The 12,300-nt window shown below is 40.2% G+C and overlaps 2 protein-coding genes across 4 annotated transcripts; both read left to right on the top strand.

Annotated features, from left to right (window-relative positions):
- The first annotated feature begins 381 nt into the window (after positions 1–381).
- Positions 382–3,389, top strand: LOC129586899 (uncharacterized). 3 transcript variants are annotated; one of them, XM_055480384.1, is made up of 5 exons: positions 383–567; positions 923–1,047; positions 1,317–1,465; positions 2,426–2,572; positions 2,913–3,389. In XM_055480384.1, exons 3-5 carry the CDS (start codon positions 1,346–1,348, stop codon positions 3,075–3,077), a joined length of 432 nt encoding a protein of 143 aa, XP_055336359.1. In that variant the 5' UTR covers positions 383–567; positions 923–1,047; positions 1,317–1,345; the 3' UTR covers positions 3,078–3,389. The 3 variants fall into 3 exon arrangements, with proteins under 3 accessions (XP_055336361.1, XP_055336359.1, XP_055336360.1); XM_055480386.1 differs by lacking the exon at positions 923–1,047 and having other exon boundaries at positions 382–567; XM_055480385.1 differs by lacking the exons at positions 383–567; positions 923–1,047 and adding an exon at positions 1,063–1,150.
- Positions 3,390–3,701: 312 nt separating this feature from the next.
- Positions 3,702–11,960, top strand: LOC129586844 (uncharacterized). The gene is made up of 30 exons (XM_055480310.1): positions 3,702–3,933; positions 4,174–4,375; positions 4,648–4,705; positions 4,789–4,924; positions 5,064–5,140; positions 5,227–5,312; positions 5,457–5,505; positions 5,577–5,622; positions 5,689–5,744; positions 5,808–5,885; positions 5,951–6,009; positions 6,093–6,228; positions 6,498–6,559; positions 6,634–6,704; positions 6,780–7,026; positions 8,982–9,126; positions 9,236–9,305; positions 9,413–9,611; positions 9,685–9,742; positions 9,798–9,933; positions 10,031–10,190; positions 10,304–10,370; positions 10,459–10,504; positions 10,569–10,618; positions 10,688–10,765; positions 10,835–10,893; positions 10,948–11,083; positions 11,153–11,214; positions 11,295–11,365; positions 11,467–11,960. Exons 1-30 carry the CDS (start codon positions 3,794–3,796, stop codon positions 11,732–11,734), a joined length of 3,108 nt encoding a protein of 1,035 aa, XP_055336285.1. The 5' UTR covers positions 3,702–3,793; the 3' UTR covers positions 11,735–11,960.
- Positions 11,961–12,300: the final 340 nt, after the last annotated feature.

Here is a 12,300-nt window from a genome sequence, read left to right as displayed (position 1 = left end):
CAATGTGGCGAATTATACGATTCTTTAGCGAAGATGCACAAGTGCGGCGAATTACCGGGATAACGTTGTAATCGGCGATATCATAGCTCAATTAACACTAAGGTGCCCAGAGAGTAAAACCCAGTTTCACCATTTCAGTGGTGTTGTTGTTTCGGATTTTCAATTAATACCTTCGTTGATTCGCATTCCAAGGTATTGCGCACACATACAGTATCTATGACGCACAAAAGACAGCGCTAATCCTTTTGCATCCACGGATCGAGCTTTGCTGCATATTCAGCATATATAAACTGCGTGCCAAGAGAAACAGGGTTTTTATATCAGTTTTACAAAAGCCTTGACTGCAGAAGCCGGGCCATACAATTACTTAACTCAGCAAGCTAAATAATATAAGCTTACGTATTTTATTCTAACAGTATTTTATACTGCCAATTAATTAAACTAAAGATCGTAAATTTTGTACAACAATTTCTTTTTTACCATTTTGTACACACGGTCTAAGAGCGCAGCTCAGATCTTGGGATTTCCGAGGTTAACAGCGAACTGACAGCGGTATTACGTGTCCAGGTAAGTGTACAGATATATGTGCCATGTTTTTGGTCGGGAGGTTAACTCTTCCATTCAACGGGATTATGCCGGTAGTATCACAACAGGATGCTGTTCATCATTGCCGCTAGACACCCTTAACAGCAACAAAGGAATCTGCGCACCAAGTGCCGGATCCAGGGCGCCGCCACAGAAAAAAAGCGGCGCGCTCCTTATTGATTTGTTCGCGTGTTACATTCATAAACGCGATAAAGATTGGGTGTACTGACCAGGTTCACACCAATTTTGAGCGAGTTCATTCTCCGGCAATTAAGATTTTTCGTCTTTTGTCGAGCTAATATTAACCACATAAAAGTGTTTATCCGGACCATTTTAGCCGAAGCCGCTCTCTCCATCCAGCATGTCCTGGTTGAGGTCGTTAAACTGATATTCCTCCTACATATAGTTTATCAATCCACACACAGGTGCCGATTGGAGTAGCGCTAGTTCCCTGGATAATAGGTGCGTAGTATCTGTAACGATCGGTCTGTAGTAGATTTGGATGGTCTCAAGCCCGCTTTAGTTGTGCGTGCAGCATTGGGCTGGCCCAGTATCCGAATAAATTGTATGGCACGCTGTGGTTGCTTTTTCGTATTGTAGTTTTCCTATCGGCAGTCTTGGATATGATTATATCTGTGCATATGCACTGATTATTCAAGACCTTTAGTTTAAAACATTTTCATTTCAATCTGCTGATTGCGAGCGAGCTATACTCACGTTCATTGTTGCAGAGATACCGGTTTCCCACACTCAACCAATCATGAGAAACTACTACAGCGTCGCAGAAATTGTTTTTATATCAACGGCTTTGGTACTGGTATCACTTCTTTCGGGGGTTTCCGAAGCGTGTGGACCTTCGCAGCTGACACGAGTGGAAAAGGTCAGTATATATGAAGGATATGTTATAAGTAAACGTATGTCACCGGTTCTGTCATTTTAGCAGACAGCATCGATTCAGGGATATCTTAAAAGTAGTTAATTCACACTAGTAGTATTTGCATAACATAAATTATTTAGCAATTACATACTTAAATGATTATGTAATTAATTAAACTTTTAATTACCACTTGTAAAAAGTTAAACACTGCGAGTAGTTGTCCGAAACATTGGATACAGTGTTATGTTACTAATTATTTTGGCCGATTGTGTACTTCTTTTATAAATTTTGTTCGAATTGTGGGCATTCAGTCAAAAATTGTGGCCAATGTCTATTAAAAAAGGAAGTGTATTAATCAAAAATTCCTGTAAACAATTTAATTAATTAATGTGTCACCGAGAATACATTCCGTATAATTATATGTTGGCACTGCAAGTTTTCTCCCTTTTGTTTTGTCTTGAGTTGATTTAGTAAGATGAACCATCTCAAATATTATTTGTCGGGGTTTGTAAAGGTCGTCAGTAATGTAATACCTTTCCGGTAGAATGCGGCCGCTGTTTATCGGAACATGTGTAATTGTATACACTCTTCATTCATCCATTTTATTTTATTTGACAACAATAACAATAGCTCCATTTTGACGTGCTATAGATGCTAAAGGGCAAGGACTTGTCGGCATAATAAGATTATGAATGTCGTACATATATGGTGCGGCATAATGTTTACGTGAAGAAGATTTAGTCGCTTCCGGTTGGCATCAGTATGAAAAACAGCTACACACCTTGTTCATTCATGAACAGGATAAGCAATTAAAATGCCGAACAAAGTAGGTGTATTTTTGTAAACGATATTTTAATCAGCAGCCTATTCCTATGGGACTTGGTAACGAAAATAAGCGTCTGGGTATGAAATACACACACGTCAATAACATAAATACACTTGTAACACCGACATATTTGATAGAAAGGGACGGGTGCTTTCGCCGGCATCCCAGAAGAATTCAAGCCCCACCAGAAGACGGATGGAACGTTAGGCGTCGGCAACACCCATAACATCCTCCTGGAAAACGCCTCAACAAACAGCGTGGAGTGCACAATCAATGTTTCACCGGTAAGACTAACCCAAAATGCAGCAGACCGTTACTAACAGCGACTCGGGAAAATATACGCCACTCCGCCCGCGTTGCGTTCTTACATATTGATGACTACACATCAACTATATTCAGCGGTTAGCCAATTTAACCTTTAAATATCACGTGCATAAGAGCCATAAACCTAAATTATGGAAAAGTTATTCAATGGAAGATTATTATAAAGATGAAAATAATCACTACTGAGTTGTTGTTTATATACCTTTTTCACAAATTATTCAGGCCTGAATTTCAAAATTTACAATTTTTTGTTAGAACCCTTGGTGTTCTCACCCACACCTTTGTTCTCATTTTTCTTAGGATAAACAAATAACCGGTCACTGCGTGAACAATCTGGTCTCGGGAATGCCCGGTTTATGCCAGAGTCCGGATGGAAAATACATCGACATCCACGCGCCCTGTGCGTCTGCCAAACCGCCGCCCATGAAGAAGCGCCTTCGACGTGCCAGTCAACAGTATCGCTAAAATGCAGCTGGCGGTGACCGTCACGTTGCACTGAAAACGTAGGGTAGTCCAAAACGCAGACTGCCGTTAAAGTTTGATCTTCGGTCGAGAAAATTAATTGTGTCCATAAGCAATCACGAAACTAAGCCTGCCTATTTGGTTAATTACAATCTAAATATGAAGCGATACTCGTACTGCAATCTGAATTTGCAATAGAAATTGACCAATAAATATCAGGTGCATCTGGTGTTTGGAATTGCGAGAGTGCGTCTAGATCTATTTGTTTCGTAATACGCGTAAGTGATTTATGTGACTATCCAGCTTATAAGCCACTACGCTACTTGATACGTTTTGTTTTTACTGCAAAGGTACTGCTACTTGTAATAAATAATAGAACAAAATGTACCGTAGTACAGCTGGATAGTGCCTACGGCATTATACCTATACTACAGATACACTCGTAACGTACCTGAATACTTATAACAGTTTAATCAAGCGACCTTGAAATGATGCCATTATCATTAATCAGAATGTCAGAAATCTTATCTAACTCTCATACAATTTAAGAAAAATATTATCATTTTCGCGGACATCCACGCTAAACAATAACGCCGGCATTATAACGGTTGCTGTGAACAGCGATTCCGGAAGTACTTAAATCACTAGGAGAAACATCGCGTGCTGTGGTCTGTCCTCATTGACTCTAATTACACCGGGTTGCACATCGCTACTCCAGAATGTGGTATCTTTTTACGGCTCTTCTCATCGGCAGTGCATCTGCTCGAAACATCAATCCAAATGTACAAAAATCGGAAGTTTGTTGCGCCGATTTGGGATGCTTCGCTAACGAGGGCCCGTTCTGGAGCTTACTCAACCGGTATATAGTTATGTTTTCATTTGTACAAACGCATCGCTAGGTGCAGATGAAAGGTTAAAGCGCTGTACATAAATTAGTATCGTTGTTTATTAATTGCTTGCAATGAAGTTAATGATCAGCTCTTCGAAAAATTTTATCTATTATGAAAAATTTACAATTCCTTTAAAACGCACTGAATCGGTCATAGGCGGCCTGTTTTAAGATGCTGAAATATTTTAAAAATTAATTTTTGGTTGTTAGGCCAATTAGCACAACCCCAGATTGTGATCTGATCTCCTCGATGAACTTGTTCCTCAACAGCCGTGTCGTTTTACAACCGGCTATGCAAACAATAGATCCGTACCAGCTGCGCAGCATTACCGAGTCGGACTTCCGCACTGACCGGGATACAAAGATTTTGATCCACGGATTCACTGATCACTATGACTGGCCTTGGTGGAGGGTACGTCATTAACAAGTTTTTCGAGCGACGGATTTATTTTGGTCGAGTTCTGCTTGCTCGCAAAAATGTATCATTCTCTAATTTATAACATTTATTTTGCCCAAGTAATATTATGCAATTAAATAAATTAATAGAAACACAGAGACCTGAATTGGGTAAGAATGTTAACTTGCTACAGTAATAATGGTTAAAGATAATGTGTTTAATTATTCTTTGAGAAAATAATGTAAGTTTTGCAGTAATTTCCTTAATTTCATATCCTTCAATTGAAGGACATGGTCGATAGTCTGCTGGGCGAAGGCGATTTCAACATTGTCCGCTTGGACTGGAGTAAGTGTGCAAAACATACAAAGAATTTTACGTCAGCTCCGTGAAACAATGTAATCGTAATTGTGTCATTTTGTTGTTGGCAGCAAGCGGTAACTGGCCGCCGTATACAACAGCAACTGGCAACACAAGAGTTGTCGGCGCATATCTGGCAAAGTTCATTTTGATACTGCAACGTGAACTTCAATATGATCCCTCTCGAATCCACATTATCGGGCACAGGTATACGATGTTATTAATGCGATTATATGCCACAACTTTAACGAAAGTGTACAAACAACCCAGAGGAAATATCTGTACAACAGATGCCGTTTATGCAAAAACCTGAACTATTCTTCAATAATAATGTTTTGTAAATTAGTTTGGGAGCCCACATTGCCGGCTACGCTGGAGAGCGTGTTAACAAAGTCGGAAGAATCTCCGGCATTGATCCTGCAGGTAATAAATATTGGCAAAACGACAGTAACTAAAATGTTACTGGAAGAAATTAAAGATAGCACAACGAGGATATACGCATTATGCAGGCCCATACTTCACTAGCATGGATCCTGTTGTGCGCTTGGATCCAACTGATGCCCAAGTAGTGGACACTTTGATCACTGACGGAGAGGTATATGGCAGTTTTCTTAATTCGTGGTTTACCTTCTATTGCAGTGGGCTTTAAATCTGATTAGAATAAAAATACCTTAAGTATTATAAACCACTTACTGGCACCTTTGCTTTATGGATTTATCTCTTGAGTGTTTCATCGTAGTCACTTTTAAGTCTTGGCTTCGGTTCTCCACAAGCGATGGGACACCTCAGTGAGTTCTTCGTATGTTGCGGTTTTTACGTTAATGGAAGCTTGAACGAAGTGCGCATTATATATTTGCAGACTTTTATGTCAATGGCGGAATTCAACAACCTGGCTGCAGTTCGCTGTAAGATTGTTCTGAAGACCGAAGCCTACTGATGTCCTGATCTATTGCTATAAATTTTTATCGTAGGTTGTCTCTTGGCTCCATCTTCCAGGGACCAACGTCTTTCAACACAAGTTCCTTTGGTAATTAAAATATGTCCTGCCTGCAAATATCACGGATAAGGTCACCCAGTTTTACTTTGGCAGACTGGTCAGCCACCGGTGTCCAGACCTTTTATCAAACAGTGGGATGCAACCACTGGCGAGCGTTGTCCGTTTATACCGGTTCGTTGCAGAATCCGTAATGCCCAAGATATACAATCAGAAGACTCAACCAAATGTTTTTACAGAAAGCATTCCCAGTTCAAAGTGTACCTTGAAAGCATTCTTATGTGGCTCTCACGAACAGGTAAGCTATACCTGACAAGAAAATATTTAAATATTACTTCCCCTCTTTATTCTAGCTTATGCTGTTATACGTACATACTCTAGTTTTTGAATTCGCAATGCTTTTCGTCGATTGATGGGCAATGGTCTTATGCCGGATATCACGCAAACATTGGACTAGCCGCACCAAATGTGGTTAAGTCATTTCAGACGGTCACCAGTGAGAGACCACCATTTTGTTGTAAGTTTGTGTAATTAATACGCGGGTATTAAAATTTTAAAATTCGGTGTCGAGTTTTATTCAAGATTGCTAAAATATGACTTAAGCTGCTGGTGCAGAGTAGACAATACAGCTGTGTAGCAAACGTGACTGACCCATTTGATATATAAAACAGTCGTGACTACATGGTTAAAACGGAAAACAGCCATAATCAGACAGGTGACGACTTGTATTAAAGAAATGTTTATTAACTCAGATTGTGAAATGCTCAACGGCACTATTTTTTATAGTAAGCAGTTATATGCTGAGCATAAAACTGCAGCCAAAAACGTCCGCAAACAACGCAAGAGAGGTATATACATTTATTGAAGCTAACTTTATACGAAATGCAAATTTAACATTTTCATTAAAATTATTTTTTCCCAGGAATCGGGTGTAATTTCTGCGACATTTTATGGAACGTCCTCGACTTCGAAAAAGATTGCCTTATCAGAAGAGTTCGTAAATTGTTGTACTCGTACCCAAGAAGCTCAGTGCTCACGCGTTAGCTATAATGTTGGCTGTTTTCGCAGTAACATCGATCTGAAACCGGGCGCGGTGTTAAATTTCCTTGTCCATCTGCCAAAATCACTTGGAAGAGTGCAAACTGTTGTTCTCAATTGGGAATCGGGATTCAGCATTCTGCCTACTGAATGGTTCCGCACAAAGTATCTTTACGTTGATGGAAATCCGACAGTGCACGACCAAAACGGATTAGCCACAACACTGCTGCCAAGCAGAGCCCAGATCGAGGAACAAAAAGACTGGGCTGCTTATGCTGTATAAATTTCGTAATTTGTTGTTTGTAATACGTAGATTGGGCCAATGCTTTTCAGAAACTACACAAATTCTAGTACTGGTACGCGCACTGCATGCACGTGTGAAATTTTGATAAGATACGTAGATGTATCCGTTCGAGCACGGTTAATGCGATCTGTATTGGGCACCCGGTTAGGTTGCACTAGTCGCAACTTGCAAGTATTGCAACCTGGTTTAAGTTGGCTTTTGCCAAAATCCCCAAAAAAAATGGCTGAAGTATTTATTACCTACTGATTATGAGATGTAATCTGTTAAATCAAAACAGGCAAGGCAAAAGTACGACATATAATTATTGCAGCTTCTTATTTGCGGAACTATTTCCTGATATTGCATTTAACTTCCAATATCACCATTCTGCTTTAATAAATGGTTAATCCCACGAAATACACGTCAGCTTCTGTTTGTTAATTTTCATTCAAATTTTGGTTTTTGAAGAATCCAAAATACATTGTATTCTATCATAATTTCTAAATTGTATGCTTAATTACCTGCACGAATATCAACCAATACAACTGCACCACCGCGCGAACTTTGACTGGTCAACAATAATTTCCAGCAGCGAAAGTGTACAACCTTACGACGCCTTCCGGTTTCTGTGGCTTCGATAAGCAAAAGATGCCGCTGTTAAGAAAAGATGCCTTTATCAGACAATACATAATTACCATTGCTGACTATCAGCTGTGTATTTACAGCCATGACCTTTCTGAATAGCACACTACCGGAGTTTGAAGTCTGAAGTTCTAAACCATAGTATAACGGTCAAATTATGACAAAATTCAGTCTTATAATTCAATCTTATAGAAAGTAGAATGGGTTCTCCAGGATGTCGTCACAAATACGAGCACAAAACTTTGCGATCGCACCAGGGTGTCTATGAAAGAAGAGGTAAAAACTTCATAAGGTAAATAAACGTGTAGATGCTTACAATTACTGTAGTATTTTGTGAATTCAGTACATGTCACTGGTATTAATGCCTTCAACTGCTACAGTAGAGTAGTAAAAGGCGTTGGCATGGCAGGTATTCAGGGAATTTGATTACTAATAAACTCCTTATTGTTTATCGCAGTGAAATGAAACCGCTTAATGATTTTTATACTTTCCAGGTACATTACAATAGGAACTGTAAACTACCCTAGTAATGACAAATTGACAATTAAACTTTCAGACGGCTTACATATACTTTCAGGTGCGGTTTAATGAACAACTATCCTTGTAATATCGCCGAGATTAAAAATTATACTGAAAATACCGGCGCAAAAAAAACAGAATTCTGTTGTTTCTAAAAGGTGAATTTCTACTCTTAGCCAGCTTGGCGGCACGAGATCTGGATCACGCGATCGCTGGCTTTACAATACCTGTAATTACAAAATGAGACTTTACTATGCCAGTCCTCGTCACAATGTTGACACTTTAGCGACCTTCGGTATTTAAGCACAAAGTTGACTGTAAGGCGTGCCTACGCTACGAAAATGCTCCAATCGTGCGAAGCTTACAGATTAATTTCGATAAGACCGGCTACACTTTGTGTATGACTAGCTGTGTAATAATGACTACTCATCTGCAATATCTAATTAGCGCTTGGCCGTAAATTTTGCAGACCACAAACTCTCAGAACCCCTCATTATACATTAATGCGTAGCTAGCCGTTAGGATATTCGCTCCAGATTTTCTTAAGGTAATCTAATCGGACCAACAAACTGCACTTTATCATTCACCTTACACATTAATCAACCGTAAATTTGCTTATAAAGAAGCGATAGAGAAACAATGGTTTATGGCTGGGGCTTTCTGCTAAAGGAAATATTAAGGTTACAATATAAATGGCGCGATAAAGAAACCCAGTTTGCAGTGTCGTTGAGCGGTGTGTTCATCCCATTTCGCATTAACGCCATTGCTAATCCATCCGTGGACCATTTCCAACTGGTACCATGACGCTTACTGTCGCGTTGTTAGCGGTCACCTGCGCTCTGGCCATCGGGGTTGCCATTGCGACACCCGTGCAATTTCAACGATCGCCATCGTCCAGGCTGTCGTTACCTAAACTGCCTAAGCTGCTGAAAAGTAACCTTTCGACAAACTGCACGATAAATGCTTCCTCAAACCGACTTTCTTCTTAGAAAACTAAATACATATAAGTGGTTTATGGCACTGCAACCAAGTCCATTTTCAGGTCAAGAAGCCTGCTGCGGCGATTTGGGATGTTTTAATTCTGGAGGCGCGTTTTTCGACCTGCTAAACAGGTAAGCCAAATATACAGAATACTTCCGTAATCATTGAATAAAACTTCTGGCAATCGGTCACTGGCTAGTATTTGTGATAAGCAGTACGAGTATATTTCGATTAATAGACCAATCAACTCTGTGCCAAATTGCAAGCTGACAGAGAAGCTGAAATTGTTCCTGAACACGCGAACCAATCCTGTGACGACACAACTGATTGACGCTTACGACACAGACACTATTGCCAACTCCAACTTCAACCCCAACCACAAAACCATCATTATTATCCACGGATTTCTCGATAACTATCAGTGGCCCTGGTGGAGAGTAAGCGGAATATTGATAAATTAGGACGTGAATGGCTTTCGTAAATTCTCATCCGGATATTTTATGTGCTTAGGAAACAGTCAAAGAAATTTTGTTTGATGGAGACTACAATGTCATCCGTTTGGATTGGTGTAAGCACAGCGATTCGTTACATTGACAAAAAATACCTAATATTCTATCTTGCAGCACACGGCAATACCCTTCCGTACCTGCAAGCTTCCGCTAATGTGCGATTGGTTGGGGTATTTGTTGCCCGATTCCTTATTCATCTTAATGAGCAGTATGGAGTCGATCCGGCTAACATGCATGTCGTTGGTCACAGGTACGTATTGATTACTGCCATGACAGTTTTAATTCGTTTCGGCACTCTGTGTAAAAAAATTAAAAAATACTGAAATGAGGCAAAAAATACTTTTCAGTTTGGGAGCCCATGGTGCCGGTTACGTTGGTGAAGCGATGAAAAAGCGGGCAAATTTGACGCTGGGTCATATTACCGGCTTGGACCCCGCTGGTCCGTACTTCACCAACTTAGCCACCGAAGTGCGTCTGGACCCTACGGATGCCGACTTTGTTGACACGGTAAGAAGGGACAAACGTCTGCGGAGAAAGTCGTTTGACTCCTGGTGCAAAACTGCAAAAAATTGAATGTTGTTTGTACTTCCAAGTTCCATTTAACAGTGGTTTTTTTCTAGATTGTTACGGATGGAGAAACCATTTTCGATATTGCGTTTGGCTCCCCTCAAGCAATGGGGCACGTTAGTAAGGATTTTTATTAGCATTTTTGTTGTGTCCAGTATCGGCCGTGTCCTTCAGTAACGATATTTGTTATCGTCTCTTTTCCTCGTAGATTTTTATCCCAATGGCGGACTCAATCAGCCGGGTTGCGAGAGCGGGTATTAAACAGAACACCCAGTTAATAATATCACATAAAAAACCCTGAATGTTTTTCACAATTAGGCTTTTGGCGACTATCTGGCACGGTCCAACAATGAACAGCACATCTTTCGGTAAGATCGCTCTTAACACAAGACACTCGTGTGATATAACAGAAACTGTAATTTTCCTGTTCTTTTTAGATTTCCTGGGAACTGTGGCCGCAACTGCTTTTGAGAGCGTTGCATGCAACCATGCCCGAGCCCCAGTTTTGTTTTATGGTACAATCAAACATTATCTTGTATTACAAACGTCTCAAATAGAGCAAAGCAAAAACCTTCATGTTGCAGAAAGTATTAACAACAAACCATGCTCAATGAAGTCGTTCGAGTGCTCCAACTATGAAAAGGTCAGTATTTGTACCTTAACATGTGACTTCCGCATCACGAATACGAATTTTTAGTTTTTGCAAGGAGAATGCTTCCAATGTGCCGGACAGAAGTGTGCCACTTTAGGATGGCATGTGGATAAATCCTTGGCACAACGTTTTCGCACCAAGAAGTATTACACGATGACGACGGAAAAGTCACCTTTCTGCAGTAACTGACAAATCCCAACACCCATAGAGTGATCATGAATGACCTTTTACCGTAAACTATTGTTTTCAGCATTCCCACATAAAATTACGTTTACCTTGCAAGAGAAAAACAACGAAAACGATGCAAAAACGGTAAGTTGCGCTTTCGCAATCCACAGCGCATGTTTATTGCCATTCAACATTAAATAATATTATTAATGAATGCTTCACAGAAACTGGGCCATGTTTATGTGACATTGATTGGTACACTGGCCACAAGTGAGAAACGCAGGCTGACCGCTGAGTAAGTGAAGCCGGCTATTTTGTAAGATCTGTATAGTGAAGGTATTCCGCACTGTTCACAGTAATGCACCGCAAAAGTGTCGAGAATAATTTTCGTTGCAGTCTGACCGAACTCATCCCAGGCCAAACCTACACATACTTTTTTGAAACTCGCAAAGAACTGGGGAAAGTTCAGTCCATAATTTTTTACTGGGAAAACAAATCCAACCTGCTGAATCCTTTGGACTGGATTCGCACGCATTACATTCATCTGGAGGGAAACCTTATTTTGACCGAAGTGAATGAGAATGTTTCGATCTTCCTGCCGTCTCGCAGCAAGGTTGAAGAGGAGAAAGACCTCCACGCCCCATTAATCAACTCTTCATTCTGAAGAGGTTGAGCAACGCAACACTGTAAAAAATCGGACGGAAATGCTTATTTTCTATCATCTACGCTTTGTTTTTTAATTGTGTCATATTAGATTTTCTGGAATGAAATGAAATAGAGAACTGAAAATACGCTATTTGTTTTCTAGATTAATGCCTGTCTCGAATTCGAAACCGAAAGTGTGGAAGGTGCAGTACTGTTTCCGCAAACGTAATAAATATTCCACAATATCAAGTCGCGCTTGATTACTATCTTAGAAAGAAGACTATAAATTATCACCTAAAGGCGGTCGAAGCCTAATGTCTCCGTTAAACTGTTTCATGACCAAAAGAAACCTGCATTCTCCATTAGCGCTGTAGACGTTCCTAGTAGGAAATGATTGATTTTGTTTAGCTACAGTCTTGTTTTACCTCATACACAGACAGACAAATGGCCCCCAAGGAAGAAAAATTTTGTGTCAAATTGCCACTCCATGGCCAGTCCGTACTGTCCATGCTACCGGCAAATTTCGAAGGCTTCCAAAGTTCCACAGTCTGTGTGCTTATGGAAAATATTTTTTCCGACATCTGC

The sequence above is a fragment of the Paramacrobiotus metropolitanus genome, unplaced genomic scaffold, assembly GCF_019649055.1.
Source record: "Paramacrobiotus metropolitanus isolate TYO unplaced genomic scaffold, Prichtersi_v1.0 Parri_scaffold0000022, whole genome shotgun sequence".
Taxonomy (NCBI): Eukaryota; Metazoa; Tardigrada; class Eutardigrada; order Parachela; family Macrobiotidae; genus Paramacrobiotus; species Paramacrobiotus metropolitanus.
The sequence above is the reverse complement of the archived record's forward strand: the minus strand, read 5'-3'. Positions and strand labels throughout refer to the sequence as shown.

Coding starts and splice junctions, on each gene's coding strand:
- LOC129586844 (XM_055480310.1), top strand. CDS start 3,794: ATGTGGTATCTTTTTACGGCTCTTCTCATCGGCAGTGCATCTGCTCGA. Junction 4,376..4,647: donor ATGACTGGCCTTGGTGGAGG/GTACGTCATTAA, acceptor CTTCAATTGAAG/GACATGGTCGATAGTCTGCT. Junction 6,560..6,633: donor CCGCAAACAACGCAAGAGAG/GTATATACATTT, acceptor ATTTTTTCCCAG/GAATCGGGTGTAATTTCTGC.
- LOC129586899 (XM_055480386.1), top strand. CDS start 1,346: ATGAGAAACTACTACAGCGTCGCAGAAATTGTTTTTATATCAACGGCT. Junction 1,466..2,425: donor AGCTGACACGAGTGGAAAAG/GTCAGTATATAT, acceptor CATATTTGATAG/AAAGGGACGGGTGCTTTCGC. Junction 2,573..2,912: donor GCACAATCAATGTTTCACCG/GTAAGACTAACC, acceptor CATTTTTCTTAG/GATAAACAAATAACCGGTCA.